The sequence below is a fragment of the Enhydra lutris genome, unplaced genomic scaffold (assembly GCF_002288905.1).
Source record: "Enhydra lutris kenyoni isolate GAN:26980312 unplaced genomic scaffold, ASM228890v2 scaffoldscaffold71, whole genome shotgun sequence".
Classification (NCBI taxonomy): Eukaryota; Metazoa; Chordata; class Mammalia; order Carnivora; family Mustelidae; genus Enhydra; species Enhydra lutris.
Genome location: NW_019154155.1, coordinates 2,516,667 through 2,543,585, shown reverse-complemented (window position 1 = coordinate 2,543,585; position 26,919 = coordinate 2,516,667). Strand labels below are relative to the sequence as shown.

Here is a 26,919-nt window from a genome sequence, read left to right as displayed (position 1 = left end):
CGCCCTCTGCCCCTCCTCCCACTCCACTTGCACGCACGCTCTCTAAAAACAATTAAAAATCGAAAAATAAAATAAAAGCAACACACTGTGTAAACTGAGCCTAGATTTCTTACACTAAAATAATAACTACTGAAAAAGATTTGTGACAATGGGTGATGATCAACATCATGAAAATTAGTTCTAAGATCATATTATGTGCGTCAGATTCTCAAGTTTTCCTTACCGTGCACAGACAGGACTACGATTAAAATGATGAATTCAAGTCAAATAAAGGAAACTAAGGAGATGCAGGGAGACAGAGGATGAGCGCCTCTTTCACAAGGTGCCCCCCACTCCTTGATGCCCATCCTGTGTGCCTGAGCGCCAGACAGAGCCCCTCTCAACGATGCCCGACATACCAGGTCTCCACAAGGGCTCGGGCTTACCCATGCTTTCCTATGGCTTGGGTGTCCGTCTATACTCAGGAAGCCCCTACAACCCAGCTGTAGCCTCTTCTTCAAAGCCCCCCTCTTGTGAGCCCAAGTGGGGCCAGCTGCTCCACAGGCCTTCCTCCAGCTTACTTTTATGACCCTAGGTATGTGGTGAGTCATAGCCATTGGTCTGAGTATCTCTGTCCCAGTTAGGATACCAGATGGTAGACCGTCTCCCCATGCATGGGACAGTGCACTGGATGTCAGGGCAGTGAACTTGGAATCAGGACACCTCTGCGATGAGGACAGAGTTCCTGGGCTCCAACACCCTCCCTCACGTCACATCCCCTTGCTGTTGCCATGCTCAGTTTCATTCAGGGAAGATCAGGGTCTGTATCTGAGAGAGAAACGTACGAGCTGCTTCAAAGATGAACAATGCAGGGGCGGAATGTCCCTGGAGCTGAGCACAAAGTCTAGAAGCAAATGGAAACTCTTCAGACCCCTGGCACGGCCTGGCAGACTGCGAGATTGCTGGCTGATTCACCATGGAAGAGAGGCAGCGCCTGGCTTGTGTCAGTGCAGGTGGTCCAGGCGAAGGGAATGCGGAGAGGTGGGCAGCGGGCAGCCAGCTGCGGGTGTGCATGTGCACATGAGTGTGCGTCTGTCCCCAGTGGGAGGCATGGCCAAATAGCAGGGTTTCTGTCTCACGCGGCTTCCCTCTGGAGTGTGATGCCGGAGGTGTGTCTGTTGCCTAATGCTGGTGGCTTTGAGTGAGGCCCTGGAGAAAGGCCACCTTGTCTGAGAAGTGTGCGTGAGCTCTGTAAGAGCCTGGATACTGCGTGGTACCTGGGCCCCCTATGCTGAGGTCAGAGTGGTTGCAGGCAGAGAACATGAGGTCACCCAGCGTGGGGCATTGTCCTGGTGTGTATATTTGAGGGAGAGGGGGTGGAGGGAGAAAGTCTTGAGGAAGCAAATACAAGCTTTTTGTACATGCGTGAGTCTTTCTTATTTGCCTACAAAAAACAAAACCCAAAACAAAACAAAACAAAAAACAAAAGAATACCACTAAAGCTCCAAGCCTTCTCTAACCAGAGACCGTGGAGCAGCCGCTCGACTACTGTGCCCAACAGCTACCTCGGCTAACGGCTGAAAAGTTCAACCGCTCCTGCGTAAGGAAGATGCATGCAAACGCTTGGTCTTTAAGGAGGCCCGAAGCGGCAGGAATCTGCACATGTCCGCCAACACTGATCTGGCACAGCCTGGCACCAATGGCATTCCTCCCATCATTTTTCAGCCATGGCTACTGAGCCAAAAGGAGGGAAATGCAGGAAATGAAAGGTACCTGGGCCTCCTGCCCACAGCAAAGCCCTGAAAATGACACTTTTCCCTCAAAAACCCACTGAACATCGTTTTCCAGGGAGAAGTCTTTACCATTTGATCTGGCTGTTGCCATGGAAATCAGTTTGGGGAAGCCAGTGGTGATAACGCACTAACTCACAATTTACAGGAGTCTAATGAGAAAGGGATTCCATTGAAAAAATGCTACACCTCCACAGGAAGTAGCAGGATCAAACTGTCTGGAAATCTGGACCTTCATCTACTGAATGATCTGAGTTTTCATAAACACTTAGAAAACTATCTCTGATTGAGCTGCACCCTGAGAAAGTTTCCAAAGTGACGGTTTCCACAGTGCAGATTAATGTTCACTAATCACTGCAGAAACAAGACAGTTCTAGGGGGCCAGGTGGGGTCAGCTGACTTAGTGTTCCAGTGGGTGAGTGAGGTACGGCAGGAGGCCTGCAGTGAAAGCCTAAGCAGTGTGGAACACAAACACTTGGGCAAATACCCTAGCTTTACAGACTGTCTAGCTAAATGACCTTGGCACCTTTCACTTATCCTCTCCCAACCTCAGTTTTCCAGTCTGTAAAATGGGAGTAAGTGTACACGTTTTCTCTATTCAGAGGTCATTCTTTTTCTTCTACTGCACACATGCCACACCCAGCTCATCAGCAAATCCTGACTTTCCCTTGAGAATGAGTCCAGAATCTGGCCTGTTCTCACTGCTCTCCCACCTCTCCAGGCAGGTCACTCCAGCAACCCCTCTCCCTGCGATTCTCCCAGCCCCACCCACCACACACACACACTCTGCACTTCCCAGCCCTGTCACTGGGCTCTGGTTCTGATGGCTGCTCGATCCCTAGGCGGGGCTCTCCCTTGGGGGTGGGGGCGGCACTGTTCCCTGTGCCTGATACCCTCCCACAAGCAAAGGAGACTCAGGCCAAGTCCTTCCCTGACTGGCCCATTCAAAACCACCCCTCTCTCCACCCCTGCTCTTTTTTCTTCATTCATTTTTCTCCATAGCATCTCTGATCATCTAATATAATTTGTGTGCGATCTGTTTCTCCAACTAAAATGCAAACTACATAAAGGCAGTAAGTTTGTCTGCTTTGTTCTTAACTGCATTTCTAGTCCCTGGACCACTGCCTGGCACACACAGGCACTAAGTATTTGCTGGCTGGCTGGCTGGCTGGATGGATGGAAATACAACCAACACACAGTCCAAGAAGAGCAGGGCTCTTGGTCAGACAGACTTGGCTTCAAATAACAGTGCTGCATAAAAATGGTTTTTGGTGTTTTGTTAGTAGTTTGAGTCCTTGGTCAAGTTTCTTTCTCAATCTTTCACCTGCCAAACTGTCAAATACAGATAGTAGTAGTCATTTGTAAATCCTCAACAAGTAATTTACTCCTACATGACTGTGAACTTCCAGTGAAACAATACATAAAAGCACTCTGAGTAAACTGAAAAACATTACAGAAAGGCAAGATGATTTCCCTCGGCATCCTAATGCACCAGGCCCAGAGCTGCTATTTTGCGTAACTCAGCTCATATATCCCTCAGGGCAGTTGCTGTGTGGTAGAGACTGATGGTTTCCCTAACTTCCAGATGAGTAAACTGACACCCCAGGAGGGCACGGCGTGTGTGTGGCAGGGGTCAAGCCCGTGTCATCAGCTCCTCCTCCCTGGCATGGCTGCCTCTACCAGGTCTACCCTTGTAATCAGTGATAAGACCAAAACTACTGGACACCCCAATCTTAGTACTTCTACAGCATTCTGGAGCGAAGCCGTGTCCACCCATCCCCTGCTCATCGTGCCTCCCTTTTTTTCCTACTCCTGACCCCAGCTCCCAACTATGTCTGTGATGATCTGATTTTCCATATTATCCTTTTCCCTTCACGATTTTAAAGTCTGTTCTCAGTCTACGACTCCTTGTATTTCTGTCCTATAGTTTATACACATTTTACGGAGTTGAGGTTTTCAAGTCTGTTGTCCGGATGGGAGGGATTTTAGTGCTGCAGTCTGAGGCTGCCTCTGGGCAAACACACTGTCCTTACACTTGTGTTTCCCTTCTGAGCCCGGAACTTCTTTAGAGGAGGGACAGGGTCTGTTTCTGTATCCCTAGCACCTGACATAAAACCTGGCAGAGAGAAGGTACTCAAAACCTTGTTTTTTAACTGAACTGCAAACTGCTGATGAGTAAACTAAGGTTCCGAGAACTTAAACTATTTAATGGGGCTACACAATGCTGGGTCTGAGGCCGATGTCATAGTGGTCTTCCTGCTTGCCATCCCCACCTGGCTCCCTACCAGCCATCCTATAGCTCACTTTTACGGTAAACTGATTTTCTGTCTGTACCTTTCTTTCTCTTTTTAAGTACAGTTGATAGACGATGTTACTTAAGTTGAAGGTGCACCACACAGTAATTTGACAACACTGTGCTTTGTTCGCAAGTGGAGTTCCCGTCTGTTCCCACAGGACGCTATTACAATGTCATGGATTATTTTCCATATGCTGTGTCTTTTATTCCTGAGACTTATCCAGTTTCATCATTTTCACTACAAACTATATAGTAGCTATCCACTGCATTCTGACAATTCTCCTGCAGCAGTTCAAGGCCCTCTGCAATCTGACCCCACTCTACCTAGCAGACCTTCCTTCCCACCGTGTGCCAAAGCCCACAGTCACCTCTTAATGGACAGGCCTCTGCACAAAGAGCAGGTCTGTGCCACTGGCCATGTGGACCACAGGCTTCTTCATGCCACCTCATCACTCCCTCACTAAGTAAGTGTGATCTCATTTAACTTAATGGCCTCAAAATCTTCAACTATAGATCAAGGTCAGTCAATGTGACTTTTTCTCTGGGAGAATTTTACATGATGTGGAGCTACGATAAATTCTCAAAATGTACTTTAGCAAAATTAGGAGAAATGAATATATTCTAATAATAAAAAGAATACATTTAGGGGCACCTGGGTGGCTCAGTGGGTTAAGCGTCTGCCTTCGGCTCAGGTGGGATCCCAGGTTCCTAGGATCGAGCCCCACATCAGGCTCCCGGCTTAGCTACCGCTAAGCCGGGAGCCTGCTTCTCCCTCTCCTTCTGCCTGCCGCTCTGCCTACTTGTGCTTTCTTTCTCTCAGTCAAATAAATAAGTAAAATCTTTAAAAAAAAAAAAAAAAAAAGGAATAAATTTAATGTCTTCCTTCCTTCCCTTCCTATTGTGGTTTAAAAAAACCAAAAACACATAGAATTAATTAACCATCTTAGCCATATTTAAGTGTACACTTCAATAGTGCTGTGTATTCACATGGTTGTGAACAGATCAGATCTCCAGAACTTTTTCATCTTGCAAAACGGAAACCTTATACTAATTTTCCCTCCTTCCTACCCCCTTCTTTGGCAGCCTCCTTCCTACTTTCTGTTTCTGTGATTTTAACTACTTGAGATACTTTAAGTGGGATCATACAGCATTTGTCCTTTTTTTTTTTTTTTAAAGATTTTATTTATTTATTTGACAGAGAGATCACAAGCAGGCAGAGAGACAGAGAGGGGAGGGGGACGCAGGCTCCCTGCTGAGCAGAGAGCCCGATGTGGGACTCGATCCCAGGATTCTGGGATCATGACCTGAGCTGAAGGCAGAGGCTTAACCCGCTGAGCCACCCAGGCGCCCAGCATTCGTCCTTTTGTGACTGGCTTATTTCAGTTAGCATCATGTCCTCGGGGTTCATCTGTGTAGCGTGTTGTCGGAATTTCCTTCCTTTTAAAGGTGGGATAATAGTCCATTGTACGTACACACTGTTTTCTAGATCCATTCATCTGTGGATGTGCCTGGGTTGCTCCCTGCTCTTGGCCACTGTGAGTACTGCTGAAGGGAACATGGCTGTCCAAGATCTCTGTGAGATCCTGCTTTCAATTCTTTGGGATGTATACCCAGAAGTGGGACTACTGGATTACATGGTAATTCTATTTTAACTTTTTAAGGAACTTCCATACTGTTTTCCACCGGCCGCCCCACTATATATGCTCACCAACAATGCACAGTGTTCTGATTTCCCTATATCCTCACCAAATGTATTTCTTTTGTTGAACACATAGGCGTGGAAAAGCCTTTTTTTTTTTTTTTTTTTTTTTTAGAAAAGCCATTTTTGAAAACAATCTTGGAAACATGGAACAAAGATTGTTCTGCGTTAAAATCATTTTTAAAATCCCCCAAAGCCCTATATATACAATAAAATGGAAGCAGATACAGTGTGTTCTCTTTCCACAGAATTTCTTAAAGCTGCACTCAAGCCCAGTGAGACAACCTTTATCATCTGAAAGCTCTGTACACTGATTTTTAGCACATACCTCTGGCTCGGACCAATTATGAAACAACACACCTTTTTCCATACAGTAAATATACAGAAATACTCTAAATTTGTATACAATGAATTTTTAAGGTGCTTGTTGAATTGTCACCATGTCCTTCTGGAAAGGCTGTTGTTCCCTCGCACACCCCCCCACCAGGGTGCTGCTCTTGGGCTACCTTCTTTCTGTGGCACCCCTACCTCTGTCCCTTCTACAGTTGTACCTTCAGATTCAGCTCTGAATTCTCCTTTCCCCCCTAGATCCCTGCTTACTTCCTGAATGAACTGGTCGCCTCCCCAGGCCACAGCTGCCATCCGAGGGTGACTCCCCAGGCCAGTCGCAGCCTGACCTGATGCGGCTTTAGGAACAACTGGAGAGAGCCACACATCCCATAGAGAACAGACTACTTTTAAGTCAGCAGGACCAATGCAAACACAATTAGACATAATACAACCAGAGATGCCCTAAGGTTTTTTTTTTTTTTTAAAGGCCAACAATAAACAGCTTCCACATTCCAAAGGGAAACATTCCTCAGGGAAGCAACAGACATTCTTCTGTCTGGACTTATATTTTGCACTGGTGAAGGGATGAAACCTGCCCACAGACTCCAAAGGTGAATTTTTATGACAGGAAATATCAAACATCACCAACAATGGAAAGTCTTATTTTATAACATGTGCCAAAGGATAAGGACTTCCTATAGGAGTCTGATTTATGCACACAGAAAACAGGCCCATGTCCTGGTGGGAGTTTTTCTCAGGACACACAACACATCTCTTTCCCATTTGGCTTATTTCTGCATGTTGAAGGGCTTTTGAGCAGAGTGATGGAACTTCAAAAGCACTGGCCTGGGAGTCTAGAGACCTCGGTGTGGGTCCAAGCGAGGCCATGCAGCAAGAGATCCTGAGCTCACAGAGTCTTTGCTTTCTCATTTGCAACCAAGAAAAATGGTGCCTCTCTCACGTGTCTCACGCATCTGTGGGGAGGGCTGGTAACAGGATGCATGTGGAAGTGTTTTGTTAAATAAAAGGAAGGTAACCCAGCACACAGGTGGCTCAGTCGTTAAGCATCTGCCTTCAGCTCAGGTCATAATATCGAGCTCCCTGCTCAGTGGGCAGCCTGCTTCTCCCTCTCCCGCTCCCCTGTGCTTGTGTTCCCTCTCTCGGTCATAAATAAATAAAGTCTTTAAAAAAAAAAAAAAAAGAAAGAAAGAAAAGAAAGGTAAGAACAAACACAGTGGGCTTCACAGTCAGCCACTTGATGTGAAGGTCACCCGGATGTCAGCTGTTGTCATGATGCGCCTCACCCCAGCACCGACTACCTACCAAGCAGCCCTCTTCCAGTGGCTGGGGCAGCTCCTCTGAGGGGACTTCCCCTCAAAAACCTGGCTGATTGCAGGGGAATTCCTACACTTAGAATAATCTGTTCAAAACACATATTTTAGAAAACCTCCTGCTAGTCGCTCAGACTTCCTCAGGTTTGAGATAAGCCCGTCTCGCTTCCCATCTTACGAACAGAAATCGCAAACACAGCGGAGAGAGGCAGGCCAGCAGCTTGGGCTCGGGACCCTCAGCAGCTCTCATAGAGCCACTGCTTTAGATGCCGAAACCCTGGCCACCCAGAGCCTCTCTCGAGCCACAAAGATGCACACAGAGGGGACAAACCCAGTTCTAGGGGGCTGACTTCAGTGTCAAAACTCGGGACACTACTTCCTCTTCAGTGGTTCCCACGCATCCAGTGCCGATGGCACCCAATCGCTTGGGGAATGTTCAGAATCAAGATTCCTGCCTTATGCTGGACCACGGAACCAAGTGCTCAAGGAGAGTGGGGAGTTTGCTGAGAATCCATTTTTAAAAGCATCCCAAGGGATTCTGATGCCTGGCTAACTGGGAACCATGGGACTTTAAGGCCAAACTTACTTAAGCCACCTGCATGGATCTGTTTTATGATGGATGGGTTCTGTTGCCTGTCCACGCAGCAAGTCACAATTTGGAGAGCAACGAACCCTGATCTCATTGGTGAAAACCTCTGCTCTAGCTACTCTGTCCCACTGAATGTTCCCTCTATCAACAAAAAGAGCAGAATCCCTCTGTCCATGCTAACCTCTCCACATGGAGCAACATTCTCATCCAAAGAGCAGATCAAATTCTGCTTCATCCACTTTGAGGCAGCTTGGCTCCCACTTCTTGGTGATGGGTTCCATGACTTTTTGGCTCTCCTCCCTGTTATTCCCTGGCCCCCTGCAGCAACAATCTTGGTCTCTAATGTTCTAGAAGCATCGTAGGGCTTAAGATACTCATCACATCTATATTGTTATATTTTAGCTGTTTACAATATTCTGGCTAGCTGTTCATGTACCTATCTCTTTATATCTGTCCCCACCCCTCTCCCAGGGAAAAGAACTTCTGTAGGGAAAAGAAACATGCTTACTAGTCAGTGTCACTTGATTGGGTGAAAGGCCTGAATGAACAACTTTCCTATCTGGAATTTAAAATGTTACCATCACATAAGTCACTGTTATGTCTAATCTAGACTTGCAAACCATTTCCCAGAAATAGTATTTTTGAACCTTTTAAACATAGGAACAGTAGGATCAAAAAAGGTCCTAGCTATGGACATGCCAGTCTTCACTGATAACCTTTTATAGTGTTTATGGATCTTTTGAAAATAATTCTCCCAGGATACAGCTTTCTATCTGGATTCAACTTAGGGCCGCTGCGGACTTCTGCTGCCCAGAGTGGTTGGTGATGGGAGTAAGTTACATCACACCTGAGCTTCATTTACACAAAACCCCGGACAGTGGATTTTGTTTCTACAAATGGTTTAATGAATTTTGTTTTAAACTACCTATGAATCATCTTCCCTCTTCTCAATTTAAGGCCAAAAACTTGCCCTAGAGTTGGGTCATATATATACTCTGTATCATTCAGAAAAGAATCTGCTTGAGCTCTTCCGTCAAATGGGTATTCAGAGCCCTCAGATATCAGGATTTGGTATCCCCAAAACAATACCCCTGAGGTCTCCCCTCTACTCTCTCCTGGAAGCACAAGCGGCTGGAGAGACTTCAGCTTCCTCCTGCTCTGGAAGCTTGCCCTCCGTCCTGTGTCCAATTCAGACATGGGATTCAGGCTCTGGGTTTCTTAGCGTCCTGCCACAAACCCTCAGGTTTTACCTTTGGCTTGTCCCTTGGCATCCTCTTAACAAGTTGCTGCTCTTCCTTGGGTTTCTGGTTCTGACCCTGACCCTGTCCCCCACGCTGACACATGTGGGTTTGTCCAGGGCTCCTCCTCGCCACTTGGTTACACCCTCGACGGCTCTCTGGGCTGGATATCACCACCCCTTGGGGCATAAATCCTGAGCAGGAACCTATCTGGTTTCACCAAATCCCCGGAATGAACTCTTAGTGTGTACCAGGCACTACACTAAACACTTAATATAAATCATCATGGTCAAGCCTCGTAAGCATCTTGGAATTATTACTGTCTGTTTATAGAAGAGGAAATTGTGGCTCAAAGAGGTTAAGTAACTGCTCCTTAGTGGTGGGGCTACAATTCAAACACAGGTCTGTCTGGCTCCAAAACAAGCCTGCTACACACCTGCCTCCGTCCTGCCCTCTACTTAGCTCACAGGGACAGGACCACAGCCTGATGGGGCCCATCCTCCCCGGGGCCCACGCTCCCCTTGCCTGTCCCTGGCTGGAGCTTCCTCCAGACAGAAGGGCCATCAGGCTGTGCCTCAGGGTCCCCCAGCCCCTCCCCTGCTCTCCGCCCAATCAGGGTGCTCAAATAAAATAGAACCCACAATTTAGCAAACTCATTACTTTATCTTATGCTGGCATATCATTTAAAGTTGACTAAATACTGCGTTTGCTGTCACTTCCATTACACACACACACACACACACACACACACACACACACATACATATAGTGAGTATAGCAGTATATGAAAAAGTCTTTGGAACACAATGAACCAGAAAACATTCAGAGCCGGAAAAGAGAAGATTCCTACAGAACCAGCCTTCCCAGTTAAAGAGAGTTCCTTCCTTTCCTTTCCAGCCAGACTCATCAAAGGAACTGAGCCACCTGTGGGGGCAGGGCAGGAGCAGGGGAGCCCTCCTGGAACACAGGAGGGGAGGGGAGTGCAAAGCCTTGCACAGAAGATTCTGCCATGCTGAGTCTCTTTCGCTAGGTCGAGAGCATTCCACTCACAGCCAGAGGCTGGGTCAGGCCTTCCCTCGGCCTTTGCAGAGTGTGGGAAGAAAGACTGGGAATCTTGCCCAGGGAGTGGAGGAATGCTGAGAGGAGGAGCAGCAGGACAGTGGGGGGCTCCCAGCACTGCCCGCCCTGCCGCCTCTGCTCTCCCACGCACTGGCGTGGCTGGCTCGGCTGTAATAAACACCCAGATCCACCCAATGGTGCTCAGATGAGTGGGGCACCCAGCACCCCTCTGGTCTCCATCCCAGCCTCATCTGGTCTGCAACGACAAGAGGCTCATGGTACCCAGTTACTGAAGTAGACCCTCACAGCCACTCGGGAGGCAGGTCTGTGTTCTGAAAGCATTTATCAGTGAGCAACTTTTTAGTGAAACGGGAGTACACGCTGCTCTTGTTTTCTCAATCTGCCAGACACAGAAGCCATAACCACATCCCCGTCTGCTCTTGGCCAGCACAGAACACCAACCAAGACAAGAAAGAAGCACAAACTCTAACCTGTACTGCCCCAGTGAGGCCCAAGGCAGCCTTCAAGCTGTCAGCTGCAATTCTCATTCATTTCAGTCTGAGTTACTGGATTGGATTGAAAGCAAAAACAGAGACAAGACTTTTAAAAAGCATCCTATTGTATCCACATTGTAGCAGTTGGCTAAAATTCTTCCTGTGAAGTACCTTCTTTCTTACTCTTTTTAAAGAACACATGCATCACAATGTATATAACTTCTTAGGGTGAGAGCATCACATTTCCTTCACATTTAAACAGGAACTATCTTAGTGGACACCACTCACAAAAATACTGAAAAGTACGGGGGAGGACAGTGCAGTAACCAAATACGGGGCAATACCACTTTTGAAAACAGAAAACAGTCTTTCAGAAACCAGTTGAGAGCCTTCCATACCCCAGATTAGCAAGGAACATTTTTATATACAGTCCAACAATAAACTCTTGTATACAAGAATTTCATGTAACAGAAGTAAACACCAGCACAGTAAAAACCAGATCCATAACTCACACAGGATGCTTGCTTCTTATTTTCTATTTCACACTAACAGCTATACCGTAATCAAAGCCAATTTCCTTGATTTACTACATCCACACTAAAAGTACCCTCAGAACGCGGCACTAGGATAAATGAGCTTTCACAGACACACTTAAACTGGCAAGCAGCAGCAAACAGAAAGCACCGTAACTTGGAAGGAAACGGAGTAGAATTAGCAATATTGCCACAATATAGTAATTCATTCTGTGCACACATACCCATGTGAAGGCTTTCCAGACTCCAGAATCTTGCTATCTCCCCTCTGGCTACCATCCTTCTCTTTGAAAAACAGCCACGTTCAGAGCAGGACTGGGGTGTGACTGAGCATCAGGGAGAATCACACAGGCTCTCTCAGCTACGGAAACTGCAGAAATCGCTTATTCACTGCTTTGACGCTGTGTGCACTCCCGGCCAGAGCGTGCTTAGAGGCTGACAACTCGCTCACTGCTCACAGCCGCTAGGGTTAGCGGCTCCAGACATCCCAGGGATGTCAGGGAAGAAATTCTAAACTCAAGCAAAGCCTCCTCGTACCAAACCCAAACACACTCACAAGCGTATCAGGTGTGGTCAAGAGCCTTCGACAAAAGTGGGAGAAATGCGTTTGCTGCTTTTAATTACAATCCCAAAGGCTGAGTTAGACTTTTAGAGAGCTTTTAAAAAGGTATTTATTTCACGGGGGAAAAAGCAGAGAGGTCGCGGAGTTCAAAAATGGAGTTAGGATTTCATGACAAAAATCTGAGTTATGTTAATTGTAAATTTATGAAATCACCTTAAAGGAAGGATTTTGTTCAAATATATATATATGTGTGTGTGTATATATATTACTTTCACTCTACTATGTGAAAGTAATATGTCTATCTTTCATTATATAAAGTGTGTATCACCTATAATGGAGAGAATTGCTGTTTTTTAAAGTTTCTCTCTAGATGACATACAGGTCATTTATTTCCCCCATACTCTTCACTATTTTCCAAGTTATATCAATGAGCAAGTCTTTCTTTTACATTGTGAAACAATGATCTTTAACAAACTACACTTCCTTCAATTTCTTCATGACAGGAAGACGTTAGTTACTTTTTGACTTTATGAGCAAGATATAACATATGGAAAGTAGTGATCACCTGGTGATCCCTTAATAAACAGTGGTTAAAACAGTAACAGTACCAGTTAGCAAATGCATGTTTTACACTGGTGGGACCCAGTGAACCTGGGTACAATATCTGCTCTACCCAACTGCTTAGGAAAAGTTTCTAAATCTCTAGGGAATCTCGGTTTCTGGTCTGTAGAATGGGTATGACTGGGGCACCAACAACCCTGTGAGGGTTATTGAGAACATACTAAAGAGTATTTAGAACAATACTGGCACTTCGTTAGAGATTTATAAACATCACCAATCATGCTGCCTCAACTTCAAAAGACCCAAGGTCAGTAAAACGGTGCTGGTTCCCACAAAACTCACACCATGTACTTACTAGGCAAAACTGCCTAATCAATTATATTGCCCATGCTGACTATGTGCTATATTGTAGACTGTTCTTATCTTAAGTATTTGTAGCTATTTCTACTGACTTCCTATATCCCACCCTTCAATCCAGCTGAAGAGTTTTCTGGAGAACCCACAGCTTTAATAACCCACAACAAAGGTGAAATGGAGTGAACACACACACACACAATCACACTCACAACACCACATCAGCTTCAAATTTTGCCTTTGCAAGTTTTTTTTTTTTTAATGATTTAAGAAAGTCAAAGTTTTTAAATGATTAGTAAAATAGCTCATTCAAAAGGGGCCTATCTCTTCTTTTAAAAGGTGGGACTAAACTAAATTATGGACTCAAAAGCTTCCTTGAAATTGTTTTTCAGAACAGTCTCTCTCCATAAGGTAAAGTTTCCTATATGTCACAGGGCATACTAGTTGCACAGAACGGTCCATGCAAAAAGTCTACCTCATGAAACGTGCAAGTATACATTAGTAGCCACAGGTTTCCATAAACCCAAATGACCGCTGTGCAACACTGTTTACCATAGAATTTCCCAACTTTATTGGGTCGCAGAACTCTTTTATTCTAGTGACACATATTACTGCCCACAAAGAAAGTGTGTTAGGGCCTTGGTACTCAGGGTGTGGTCCATGGACACACAGCACTGGCAAGACCCAGCAGCTGATTAGAAGTGAAGACTCTGGGTCCCCACCCACATTATGTGGAATCAGAATGTGCATTTTAACAAGGTCAGGGGCATTCAATACACATTTGGGTTTGGGAAGTACTATTCTAGGCAATTCAAGAAACTCGTTCCTCTGAGGCAATATCGTGAACGCTAGTGTGCCTTTTAAAAATCAATTCAGAAACTCATGAAGACCATGGAATGTGAATGGATAGATACGGTTTTAGTTAGAAGAAAGAGGTGAAATCCTAAACATTGAGATAAAGAGCAGTGAGAAGTTGGAATTAATTCTGATGGGTATTCGTTCTAAGTTTAAATTCCAGCAGGAGGCAAATAAAATCCAGAGTGTTTTCATTTTCTTAAATTTGGGGTTCGTCTGTTTGCTTTGTTGGTTGGATAAAATTGCAAGTTGTTAAAAAGAAAAAGATCTCTTCGCCACATTTCCTTGGTATTGTCCTAAGAGTATGTTTGCTCACTTTTGCCTTTCACCGGCAGCTGGTACACAGGATAGCTCTTACATCCCAAGGACTTTTCCAAATCCAGAGATAGGGTCAAGGCACTACACTGAGATCCCTGGGAGTTTAGGATCTTAAATCAAAGGCATTTACTAAGTAAACCTACTTTACTGCACACCCAAAATGAAACAAAGATAAAAAGGAAAAAGGTAAACAAACAAAGACTGTGTTTAAATGAGGCATCTTATCAAAGGATACTGATGATACTGACTCAACAACACTTCTAAGATATTTTTGGAAGAAGTAATACAGAGATTTGACTTACAGCTTAATTTTTTTTTTTTTTTTTTTTTTTTTTAGTGATTAAAGCCTATATTTACAAGATCAATAAGAGTACTACAACAAAGACCTTAAGCATAGTTGAAAAAAGTCTTGAACTCCACCCCCGCCCCAACACACACATTAATCTATTCTCCTTGGATAAGACACCACTACATTACATGGTCAGGACTGGGATTTACAAACATTGATTACTGGCAACCCTGAAAGAATTAAGTAAGGGATCAGTCCCTCAGGGGAGGAGAGAAATTCAAATTATATCCTAATATCAAATATTTAGAAATCAGTGAAAATAAAGTAAAAGTTGAAAACACATGGAATGTTATAATGATTTTTCTTACACAGATATAGAAATTAAAGTGATTTTTCAGTAAAGTGGTCCTAAGACCCATATATATTTACACACACCTATATGGAAAGGAAATGCCATAAAACAACTGGGGTTAAGTTAGTAGTGATACCTCAGACTCAAACCAGTGGTCATGTCTACTTCTCCAGGACTGTTTCTTGAGATCGACTAGGTGGTCATTAAGGTTCCATTTAGCTCTGAATTTGAGATCTTCTTATTTTAAATACAATATGGCATAGATTTTCTTATATGACCACCTTCTGCTTTGTGCAGAAAGAATACCAGCACTGGTTTTCTGCTCAAAGTTTCCCAGCTGCTGCAGCTTCTTCACCAAAGCAGCAACCTTTTCTGCATGGTGGAAAGGTGTCCTTAGCCTAGGAATATCCTAGCAACTTTATGTCCCCACTAGGTTTAGATATGGCCCCAGAACCAAGAAAGGCACAAGACAGGAGAAGACCCAGAGGATAGAGTGACACTATTCTTCAGCACAATATTGTCAGCTTTAGAAAATGGGCTCAAGGTCGAATAATACATCACCACGAACAGAGAAATCCCTACATCTGGCTGGACTGAGCTACAGTACAAAGTCCCATTTGAGCAACGACTAACCAGAATCAAGAGTAAGAGAGAAAGAGAGAGCCCACGCAGTAGGAGGGACTGTCTCCCTGTTGATGTGAGACTCAATCTCAAGACCCTGGAATTATGACCTCAGCCAAAGGCAGATGCTTCACCGACTAACCCACCCAGGCGCCCCCACAGCATGTGTTCTGTGTACACTCTCTCACTCTTCTCTATTACTGATATGGGGCCTCAGTTCCTAAAGCTGGAATGGGGGATTCTTTAACAGGAACTAGTCTGCTACATTCGCTATCTGTTATTCAAACCAATGCTCCCTTGTCCACTAGCACAAATAACTAAGTATCCAGAGTATTCCCTTTATTCTGAAAGGATTAAAAACAAGCCGTATTATATATCTATAGACCAGTCATGCTCTTTTCCAGGGAAATATAAGAAAATACAACCAATTTCTGAAACTTGTATACATTATGTCTTCACTCAACATAATACGTAACATATACCATTTTCTAGAACATACTGATCTAGCTGTAGACACTATTTCAATATGCTGCCTGCTCATGTATGGATGGCTAAGGCAGGCTCAATCAGGCCTTCCTGAAACATGCCTCAGCACCCAGGCTCCTCACCACAGAAGGGGAGGACCCTGTCACACAGAGCACACAGGAAATGGAGCCCAAGTTATAAGAAGCTGCTGGGTGAGAACCACCCAGTGCAAACTTAAAGACACACAGGATGTAAAAGTGCCTCTCTTTGTGTCTTCAAAGCTACTCCTTTTCAACCTGTGGTAACGCAGACTTGAACATACAAGATGATGGAAAATTTTCTCTGTGGCAAATAAACCCTCCTGTTTGCCCTTACTCCAAGCCCCAACCTCTCCAAAAAAGACACTCTTCCCGAGTACTGTTTATCATAATGTTTAAACTTCAGAAACAAATAAAAATTGCCCTTTAAAAGAAAAGGTAAGCTCTTCATTTTACGACCTCTGTTTCTCCCATCTTCTGTAAACACCATGTGTTTGTTTTTTTCCCATTCTTCCGGACCTAGTACGTATTTCGTATCTGTTCTGTATTTATGTATTTGTCTTTACATCCTTAAGACTGAGCAGGTTTCAAACATAACAAGAGCAAAATAGGTATTGGATGAATTTCCCTTTCTTTTTTTGTTTTAATTAAAGGCAATTATTAGGGCATGGTCTTAAAAGCCAACATACGTGTACACTTCTGTGCACATAAAAAAAATCATTTTGTGTTTTGTTCCACCTTCCACCTGGAAGACAGACGGAGGAATGGAAGCAGTCTGGGATTCCAAGTCAGCCTGATCTGGTCTCAATGCCAGCTACACTACTTATAACTGAAATCTTGCCTAACTGAGTGAGGAAAAAGGTCTGAGTAGTTTTAAGCCTGGTTGAATTCATCTCAGAGAACAACATGGACAGAGTATAAGCACTATGTGGTTGTTTGCTACATGTTTAGATCTCTTGGCTCTCCTTCAGGGACTTGTAATAATCTCTCCTCTACTATTAAAATCCAGTTTCTGAAACTCGCATTTGACACAGGATATTTGAATGACTTTTTACTTTTTTAATCTAGAAAGATTGAAGAAATCCAAGTTTTAGAACTGAGCATGTCTGAACCGTTAAAATGATCATTTCAACAGTTTGCCTGAAAAAGGTGAAAAACTTTTTTTTTAAAGGAGACTAAAACATTATACTCCTTTTTTAAAAAATCCCGATGATAGGCAGTGATTAAGGCATGAAATACCAGCGTAGATAAAACTCCTAATGGAGCTAACAACATCTCTGAAACTTGTAGGCACTACGGTTCAAGGCACTGATGTCCATGTTTGTAATACTTGTTCCTGTATACGGAATAACTTCTAAATTCCTCTGACTGTGGAATCCACACTGTCTCACAACATGGTCAGGACTGATTTTAACATGCTCAGTGTTAGCAGGCAGGAAAACATTCTTCCTACAAGTACGTGCCTAAAGACAAGTGAACTGAGTCATCCTGTTTCACAAATAAATACAAGCACTGCCCAGTATCCCCTTGGTAATAAAGTATAAAAGCGGGACAGGGAAAGGAGAAGAGAACTAGACCAGACTCATGACATCCACACGGGGCAACCAAAACTCGCTATCACCAGTCCTTCAACCTGTTACCATCACTGTCAGTAGGTGCTAAGTAAGCAAAATCTGACTTTGTATTTTCTCTGATTCATTACTGAAAGAAAACTCTTGAAAAGCAGCCACAGAAAGAGATAATCCAAACAATAAGAGATCAGACAAAAAGGTTTTACAGTTACTTCAAGGCATCACATATGCCTTAATACTGGCTATTGTGTTTCTTTTTCTCTTTTGTTTTAACAAAAAAACTTGGTGGAGTCTCTAAAGTGATACTTTGGAACATCCTTAGACAATGCCTAAAATCTTGGGTCAAGATACTCAACATAAAAAAATTATTTCTCTTAAAATGTATTTTAAATTTGCTTAACCTACATTTGGATAATAATTAAACAGAATAATGTTCCATAAAGACTCCTAGTTCTCTAGGACTTTACTCATTCGATTAAGTGACTTGTCTAAGGTTAAACTGCTGGTTAGCGCAGTTAAATAAGTAACTCAGAACTCTGGCTGGAAACACGGCCCACTGGTTCTCAGTACTTGTGCCCTGTGTAAGGAATACATCCTTCTGGTTCTTTGCAGGAATGACAGCTTTTATTTGGTACACATTTACTGTGCACCATGTCATCCTCACACATCGGTGGGGTATGGAACAAAGGAGGACATTAAGACTCTGAGGTTAAGGTCACATAGCCAGTCAACAGGATTAGGATTCAATTGTTTTCTTTCCTTTTTTTTTTTTTCTTTAAGATTTTATTTATTTCACAGAGAAAGAGAGAGATCACAAGTAGGCAGAGAGGCAGGCAGAGAGAGAGGGGAAGTAGGATCCCTGCTGAGCAGAAAGCCCGATGCGGGGCTTGATCCCAGGACCCTGAGACCATGACCTGAGCCGAAGGCAGAGGTTTAACCCACTGAGCCACCCATGCGCCCCCTCAATTCTGTTTTCTGACCCAAAGATCTGTCAATGAGAAAATTAACTTTCATAACAGTAAATTAGAATAACAAATTAGAAATAGTATCAACAACAGCAAACTAAGGCAAAGGAAAAAAATGTATTTTCTTTGTTTTGACCGGGTAAAGAATAAATCTAAAGTGTTTTAATAAATTTATTGACTTAATCACACAACTTTTCAAAAAAATTGCTTCAGTAATTTCTTACCACTTATTTAATTAAAAAATCAAGAGTTAAAATGGCATAAACTTTTCAGGCCTCCACCTCCTTTATCTTGGTGTATTATTTCATAACCGTAAATCAAGGAATGGAACTTTCTGATGCATACTTAATATTACTATTTCTTTCAAAAAACATTCAGTAAAAATAAACGCAGACCCATCTGTATCCATGAGCTTTCAGGTACTGTAAAGCCAAAATAATTTTTTTAATAAGGTAGCAAGACAGAAGTTTTTTAATTAGCCCTAACATTTAAGGGAAATGAGAAACAAAATTGATAAAACACTTCTGTACTAAAACTTAAGGTCCTGACTTCCCCCACGGCCTGGCAGCCACCCTCCCACTGCATTCTGGCTCTGCCCTCCCAGTGAACTCAAGCTGCCTTTGCCATTCAAGGTCAACACTGTCCTTCCTGCCACAAATCCAATGTGTATCTTTCAGAGTGCCCAACTTCACTCTGGATACATCTAACATTGCCTGCTAACCACTCTGTCCCTGAAACCGGGCCTCCTCTGACATCTAGGACACCACTCACCAGTCTGGCCATTCCTTTTCTATCTTCTTTGTGGGTTTTGTTATCATTTACTGGTCCCCAAATGTTGCTGAGCCTCTTCTAATCTTTCACATACACCCTGGATGATAACACTGCTTCCAACAGCTTTAAGAACAACCATTCATTTGCTGAGGACTTTCAAGTCTTTACTTCTCTCCGGGGTCTTCCTCCTCTATATCAGACTATTATGATGAAGGGCACGGTTCGAACATCTTCACTTAGTTGTTGCACCTGTGTCTCCAATTCAAAATGCCTGGAACAGAATGGAGCCCCCCACTCATGTGCTATTCTCTTACGCTCTCCAACACTCAGGCACCTGCGTTTCAGCATCCGAAACATCCAACTGGCCTGCCAAATTTTCATTTCTCCAGGACTATGGCCATGTGGTCTCTTTCTCTCTCTCTCTTTTAAGATTATTTATTTTGAGAGCAAGAGAGAGAACATGAATATGCAGGTGGGGAGGGACAGAGGGAGAGAGAGTCTTGAGCCTTAAGCACACAGCCCAACCCAACACAAGGCTTGATCTCAGGACCCTGAAATCATGACCTGAGCCCAAACCAAGAGTCAGAGGCTTAACCGACACCACCACTCAGGCACCTCAATTATGGTCTTGTTCTTAGATCAGGGCTCTGTCTACTTGACTTAGCAATGACTCTTCCTGTCTGCAGAAAGGGCACAATCTAGCCAGCCATGTCTCTAAAATGCAAATCTGAGCCTCCTGCTCCACTTGAAACTCTAATATGGCTCCTCGTTGCCCCCAGGCTAATCTAATCCTCTCTCCTGAAAGCGTGGAAGGGGCAGGCTCCTTACCTCTGATCTCTAGTCTAGACTTATCTCTCAACACTCCAATCCTTCCCTCACCTCCTCCTGCTACAGCCAGGAAACCCACTGAAGGGGTCCTCCCACAGGTGCAGTCGGACTGCCTGAAAACCCCAAGTCAAAAACATCACACCTGCATTTATGCCATAAATGTCTTAACTTAAAACATATGAAAGTGCAATGCGTTCATCTTTGTTATCACAAAGGACCAGAGGTCTTCATGTATGATTATCTGACTGGAATTCTGCATTCTTTCTTGCCTAGGTCACACGAGAATGTGTCAACTGTGATTTCCAGCTCTGGTTTCTTTCAAGTACAATAATAACCAGAGACACTTCAAGTTTCTTTCAAGTACAATAATAACCAGAGACACAAGTGAAGTATTCTGAATAAACATTCCTGGATTGATCAATCTCTCTTTTTTCCTTCCTTTCTTTTTTTTCTTTTTTTTTTTACAGTTATCAATTCTCATCTAATCGGACAGAAAATAATTTTTGGCAATTCACCTTTATTGAATCTCTACAAAGTACTCAGCTTAGTTTTCACAGAGCTGAGTCTCTACAGTCTTACATTTCATTTGTTTGTATATCTAAGTAAGATCTATAATGATAATAACTGATACAGCTGCCATAAATGGGTTTGGAGGCATGCCCTTGACTCCTGGTAGGATACAACTCAAGCAGGGCCGAATGAGTAGCCTACTAAGGAAAGCCCTCAGCACGTTGCAGGCTCCAGTCAGCACGTGCAGGACACCTTGAATCTGAGAGGCCTGCAGATGGGGTAAGAAATATGCTCTCCTTTCTCTGGCTTCCACCCTTTGCATATGCTATTCCCTCTGCCTGGAACATACCTTTCCCTCACAACAAACCTAATCTAACTTCTATTCACCCTTCACGTTGTCACCAGAGAGACTTCCTTAGCCCAACAAACTCCCAGAAGCCTGTGACTATCAATTTTGTCTTTTAGAAACTAGCTAACTAATTGCTGGAACAGGAAAAGAAACATTTGGAGGATGACCTTCCCCTGACCCCAAGCAGGACTACCTCTGCGCAGACGAAAGTGCCCCACAGTTACCTCAGCTTCTTTATGTTAAAATCCCTGCTCTGGGAGGGGCATAAGCTTTATTAGCATAACATACAATATATGTATGGGCATGTTTTCTGAGTGCACATGTGCAATGTTAGATCTGTCCCTTACAGGCAAGGATGAGGTCTCCCTTTGCATATTCATTCCAAACCCCAAGAGAAGGAGCCTGCTTACCTGTGTGGGGAGGCATGGCTTTGGAAATTATCCTGTATTCTCTTTATTTACTATAAATAAAGATCATAAGGCCACTTGTAAGGCCACTCTACTTGTTGTAGTTGGTCTGTTTCTCACCAAGGAGAAGACTCATGCCGGTTCAGTAACCAACTCTCAACTTGGATGTCATTTTCTCCCGGGAAGTCTTGGGACTCACCAGATCTGATCTGCATGCTCTCCCTTCACCCTGAGCTCCCTTATCCTTGCAACGGCTTTAAAGTCCCTGTACCACACTGGAGGTTTGTGAGAATGGCTTCTGGGTTCTTCACAACCACCCAACCTCTAGCACAGTGTTTCACTCGTAATAGGGCAGAGATTGAGATATACAACATCACATATATTTATTAAGTGGGTCAAAACAAATGAGGTATCTCTAAACCAAGAGCACCTTGGGCATTTCCTGAAATATCAGTTTTTGATTATGTCCTAATGACATCTTCTATCACTTGCCAATAATATTAGTCGTATCAACTGTATAAGGCTGAATAAACTTGTTTTACAACCAATATCAGTTCCTCAATGGGGAAAAGTAGATAAGTACACCTAAGGAAACCTTTCCCGTTTCTGAGCAAATATTTCAGTACAAAATCAAATTGAAGAAAGAGAAGTTGAAGACATGGAGACAACGTCACCCCTGAGTAGTAATCCCCAACTGTACTTCAAAACCACCAGGCTGTCAAGGCAGCCGTCCATGCCTTAGTACACTTTTTCTTTCCTTTAGACAAACCAACCTTAAATCTGTGTAAGAAGCATGCCGCAGGCGCAAGAAAGGAAGGCCTGGGAGCCGTCCTGGGGGTGGCCGTTGCGGGGTGGGATGTGGGGGCGGGATGCGGGGGCAGCGCCTGCGTGCAACGCCAGGCCACGTGGGCGGGGGGGCGCCTCTCCAGCCCCCGGGGTCCTGGGATGGGTCCACCCCAGTGCAGGCGCGGCTGCACACTGACCTCAGCTTCAGAAGAGCCCCCATTCGACTCCCCCAAGAGGCAACCACACCCCATCCTTTCTGTTTGAGCCTTTCACATGATCAGTGATTCAGCAAGGAGAACTTCCGGTGTTGCCACGGGGTTCACCCCACCAGATCGCCTACTGGGAACCCCAAGCCTCCTGGGGCTACTCGCGGAGGAACAGCACCTACCTCTGCGAGAAGCCACAGAGGGGGCTGAACCCAGCCTTAAGGCCCTGGGCAGAAGCCAGTCCCTATGGGCAGTTAGCAGGTATTTGACCACACTGGGATGGCCAGTGGGGTCCACCGCAAAAGACAGTAACTAAGCTTGTAATGCGCTAACTAGGACATGCTCTCCTTTCCATCTCCTGGCCTGACAAGGTCTCCATGAGCGACTCCACATGGATCTGCGCCATGGAGGAACAGCAACAAGCCGGGGCTTATTCAGTGGTAGACACCATCGCCATCACCCTCTTCAGGGTTGAAGGTTTCTCTCAAAAAGTCCTCAATTTATTCCGTAGCAAAACGAAAATGCAGTAAGCTGGATTTCTTATCACTAAGTAACTTATTTTGGAAATTTCTACGTTATCTTATTCCTCACTTACCTTTGTATTCTAGCGGTAGCTCCCCGTAGAACCCATGATCAATTTGAGTTTGGTCTGTACTATTTTTTACTTGCTTTCCTACTGACACCAGAACCAGGAATTTTTAATCCCACGGAGCAGGTTTTCAAGACAGGTCTAACTCTTGGGCAACATGCGTTTGAGCTGCACAGCTCCACTAATACACAGATTTTTTTTTTTTTTCAATAAATACAGTGCAGTATTGTAAATGCATTTTCTCTTTATGGTATTCCTAGTAACACGTTCTTTTCTCTAGCTTACTTTATTATATGAATACATATGATAATAATTATTAATAATAATAAAATAATATATAATAATACGTATAACATACCAAATATGTATTAATCAACTGCTTATGTTATCAAGTAGGCTTCTGGTCAACAGTAAGCTATTAGTAGTAAAGGTCTCGGGGAGCCAAAAGTTATACACAGATTTTGGATTGTATAGGGTATGTGTTGTGGGGGGCATGCCCCTAACCCCCACATTATTCAAGGGTCAACTGTACTTCCTCCCTCCACCAATCATTAGCCAGCTCTAATGTGCTCAGGCAGGTTGGACAGGGTATAATTTGGGTCATTCTGTCAAAAAAAAAAATCAAGATTTTTTTATACACATGTATTGGTAAAGATGTGGAGAAAAAGGAACACTCGTGCACCGTTGGTGGGAACGGAAAGGGATGCAGCCACTGTAGAAAACAGTATAGAGGTTCCTCAAAACGTTAAAAGAACTACCATATGATCCAGTAATTACACTACGGGGTATTTATACAAAGAATATGAAAACAGTAATTTGAAAGGATATGTGCACCCCTATGTTTACTGCAGCATTATTTACAAAAGCCAAATTATGGAAGCAGCACAAGTGTCCACTGGTATATGAACAGATTAAGATGTGGTATGTACACACACACACACACACAATGGACTATCAGTCATGAAAAAGAACTAAATCTTGCCATTTGCAACAACATAGATGGATCTAGAAGGTAAAATGCTGACTGATACAAGTCAGAGATAGACAAATACCACATGATGTCACTCATATGTGGAATTTAAGAAATAAAACGAACAAAGGAAAAAAGAGACAAACCAAAAAATGACTCTTCACTGTAGAGAACAAACTGATAGCAGAGAGATGGTGTGTAGGGGATGGGTGAAACAGGTGAAGGGGATTAGATGTACACTTATCATGATGAGCACTGAGTAAAGAATGGAATTGCAGAATCACTATATTGAACACCTGAAACTAATATAACACTATATGTTAACTAGAATTTAAAAAACAGAGATGTTCTTTGTATACATCATGCCTTTAAGGGCTGTATTTTTTGGTTGTTTTCCTAATGAAAAATGTAGATGGGGGTTATGATTTCAAGTTTCACAATGCCATTGTTAACAACTTCAAGCATTACATCATTCTGCTGTAGACTGTGTAGTTCTGGCCTAGGTCATCAGAGGGCTACACTGGCTTAATTTGATTCTCTTTCCTAGTTTGCCAAAAGTGACTATATTCATAAGAAATTAAGATGTAAAACTATTTAAAAATCAAATCAAGCAACAGTTTGAGTAATTTAGAAATATTTTTAAAAGCCATAAGAAGTGTAATCAATTCAGGGTTCCTGGCTGGCTCAGTAGGAGCATGTGACTCTTGATATTGGGGTCATGAGTTCAAGCCCCATGTGTAGTGCAGAGTTTACTTGAAAAAAATTAATCAAGTCAACTTGTCAACTTCATGTCTCCTTAGAAAACCATTTTATTTTTCATATTTAATTATTACTGTAGCTAATCCTGTGTTCTCTCCTCTCTTATGTGGCATTACTAAAAATACCCTAATATAGTACTTAATGGTTAAGGAGAAGGCTTTTAAAAATATAACGAACAGGTATTTTTTAAAATGGCATCCCCAAATCTACTGATCTTCAATGTCATACTTTAGCTCCTTGCTTGTAACCCATAAAGATTCCACAGAAATGTGATCGCTGAGGAAACTGAATGTTTTCCTTTCTGGGAAATGTTTCCTTTCTGGTTAAGATAATCATTGGGTTTATGTCACATGAGCAAGCTAATCTGAACTCGATGGGTGAGATGAGTAGAAAGACAAGGATGAACAGACATAAGAATAATAATTTTGGAAAGCGATCAAATTTGACTTCTGATCCGTAGACTAGCAAGGGAGGATGTAAAGCTGGAACCCAAAGTAAATACGGGCAAATGAGGAGCATGGGTAGGCAGTGATGTAGCAACTTGCCCTGGAACTTACTACATAAGCTTCTCATAAGAAAAAGCAAAAAGCAGTAAAGATAATTCTCTAAGAAAAAGTTATCACAGGGCAGGCATGTTTTGCTAAGACCCAGGGAGAAAGAAGGGCCACAAACACCATCACCAGTAAAGCAATAAGGTTTTTAATAGGATGGCAGCCTCCCAATCCTGAACTTTGTAAGAGCACATACAAGTACCATTGTGATTCCTGATCCGAATCTATTATTTCAATACCACACCCATTGGTCAATAAACATTACTGATGACTGCTCCTTGTGACCTTTCTTCAGACTGTAAGGGGCTAGTAAGGAGACAGGACAGTCCTCTAACAAAGGCAAGCAAGAAGGAAGTGCTGGAAAGGAGCACAGCAAGGTGCTGAGGAATGAGTACTGAGAAGGGGCAGCTCACCTCCACCTGAAAGGAGTACGTCTTCATTTCTTAACAAAAATCAGTTTGCTAATATTCAAATTTCTACATTTTGAGGAAAATTTAGTTGTGGGCATTTCTTGATTTGCAGATTTGGGGAGCACCTGACCAGGAAGGAGGAAACATACTTTCATTATTTTTTAAAACTTTTGTGATAAATTTCAAACAAACACAAAAGTAGAGAAATCAAATGATGAACCCACAATTATCAAAGCCAATTTTTCCCCAAACTTCCTCAGCAGCTTTTGAGTATTTTTTTTTATTTTTTATTTATTTAAGCATTTTATTTATTTATTTGACAGAGAGAGATCACAAGTAGGCAAAGAGGCAGGCAGAGAGAGAGGAGGAAGCAGGCTCTCCACGGAGCAGAGAGCCCGATGCGGGGCTCAATCCCAGGACCCTGGGATCATGACCTGAGCCGAAGGCAGAGGCTTTAACCCACTGAGCCACCCAGGCGCCCCAGCTTTTGAGTATTTTAATGCAAAATTCACATATATTGTTTCATGCAAAAAAACATTTTAGTATGTATCCATAACAAATAAGGACTTAAAAGTAACTACACGATCATTATCCCCACTAACAAAATGAGCAATAATTACTTCACTGAATTCTCAGTCCATGTGCAAATTTCCCCAGCTGTCTCAAAAGGATCTTTTTATTTTTTGGTATCAGAATCCAAACAAGGTGCATATACTGCATTTACCAAATATAATTTGGATTAAACCAAATTTATCCATTTGGGTGACATGTACCAGAGATCATGCATTCAACACATGGGCTCATCGAACTGGCTGTCACCTCAGCACTTCAATGGGCTATAGATCTGGACCCAGTACTGTCCCACTCTTAAAGCAGTGGAAGGGCCAGCTCTTGGCACATAGGAAGGAAGAAGTGCAAAAACCAGAAGACAGAAATGCTGGAGCTAGTCTGTCATGGACTCACCATCCCCTGGGCTGTGTTTCCCAAATCAGATGATGGAAGTGCTAGCGACTTTTACAAGTACCGTACTGCTCAGCTGTGCAGGAAAGGGAGCAGGCAGGGAAGTCGGTGGGGAAGTCAGTGAGACATGCTTCTATCGCAACGAAGTCCAGGACCTCAATGGAGGTGGGACATCCATATCACAGGAGAAGAGGGCATAGCTCTTGCACTAGGTAGCAGGGCCAGCTCAGTCACTGGAATGGTTGACCCACATGATCTCTGGCTATGCTTACCCTATCACAGGGTCTGCAGGAACAAAAGTGATGAGTAACTGCACTAACCTATTACTTGATTCATATGGTAGGAAATCTCCAAATCTGGTGGCAGAGACTCAAATCTAGCTCCCAGATCTCAGGTGGTTTCCACACGTAGAGCCTCTTCATGAGGCAGAAGCCAGGTAACCTTGGGGTAGGTATCCCAGAGTCACAACTCTTTCTTCCAGGCTTCCTGAAAGGGCTCTTCCACCGTTTACCTGGTAATTGTGCCCCTGGCAAA

General features: G+C 43.5%; 1 protein-coding gene across 3 annotated transcripts in view; it reads right to left on the bottom strand.

Moving 5' to 3' along the window:
• Positions 1–26,919, bottom strand: part of LOC111159890 (spermatogenesis associated 13) — a 149,572-nt gene that overhangs the window by 21,013 nt on the left and 101,640 nt on the right. The window contains exon 1 of one of the 3 annotated variants that reach the window (XM_022522559.1): positions 11,563–11,614. The exons of the other annotated variants lie outside the window; for them this stretch is intronic. Coding sequence (XP_022378267.1) covers positions 11,563–11,566 — 4 coding nt within the window. The 5' untranslated portion in view covers positions 11,567–11,614. Of the gene's footprint in view, positions 1–11,562; positions 11,615–26,919 lie in introns of those variants that run through there. 3 annotated transcript variants of the gene reach the window in all.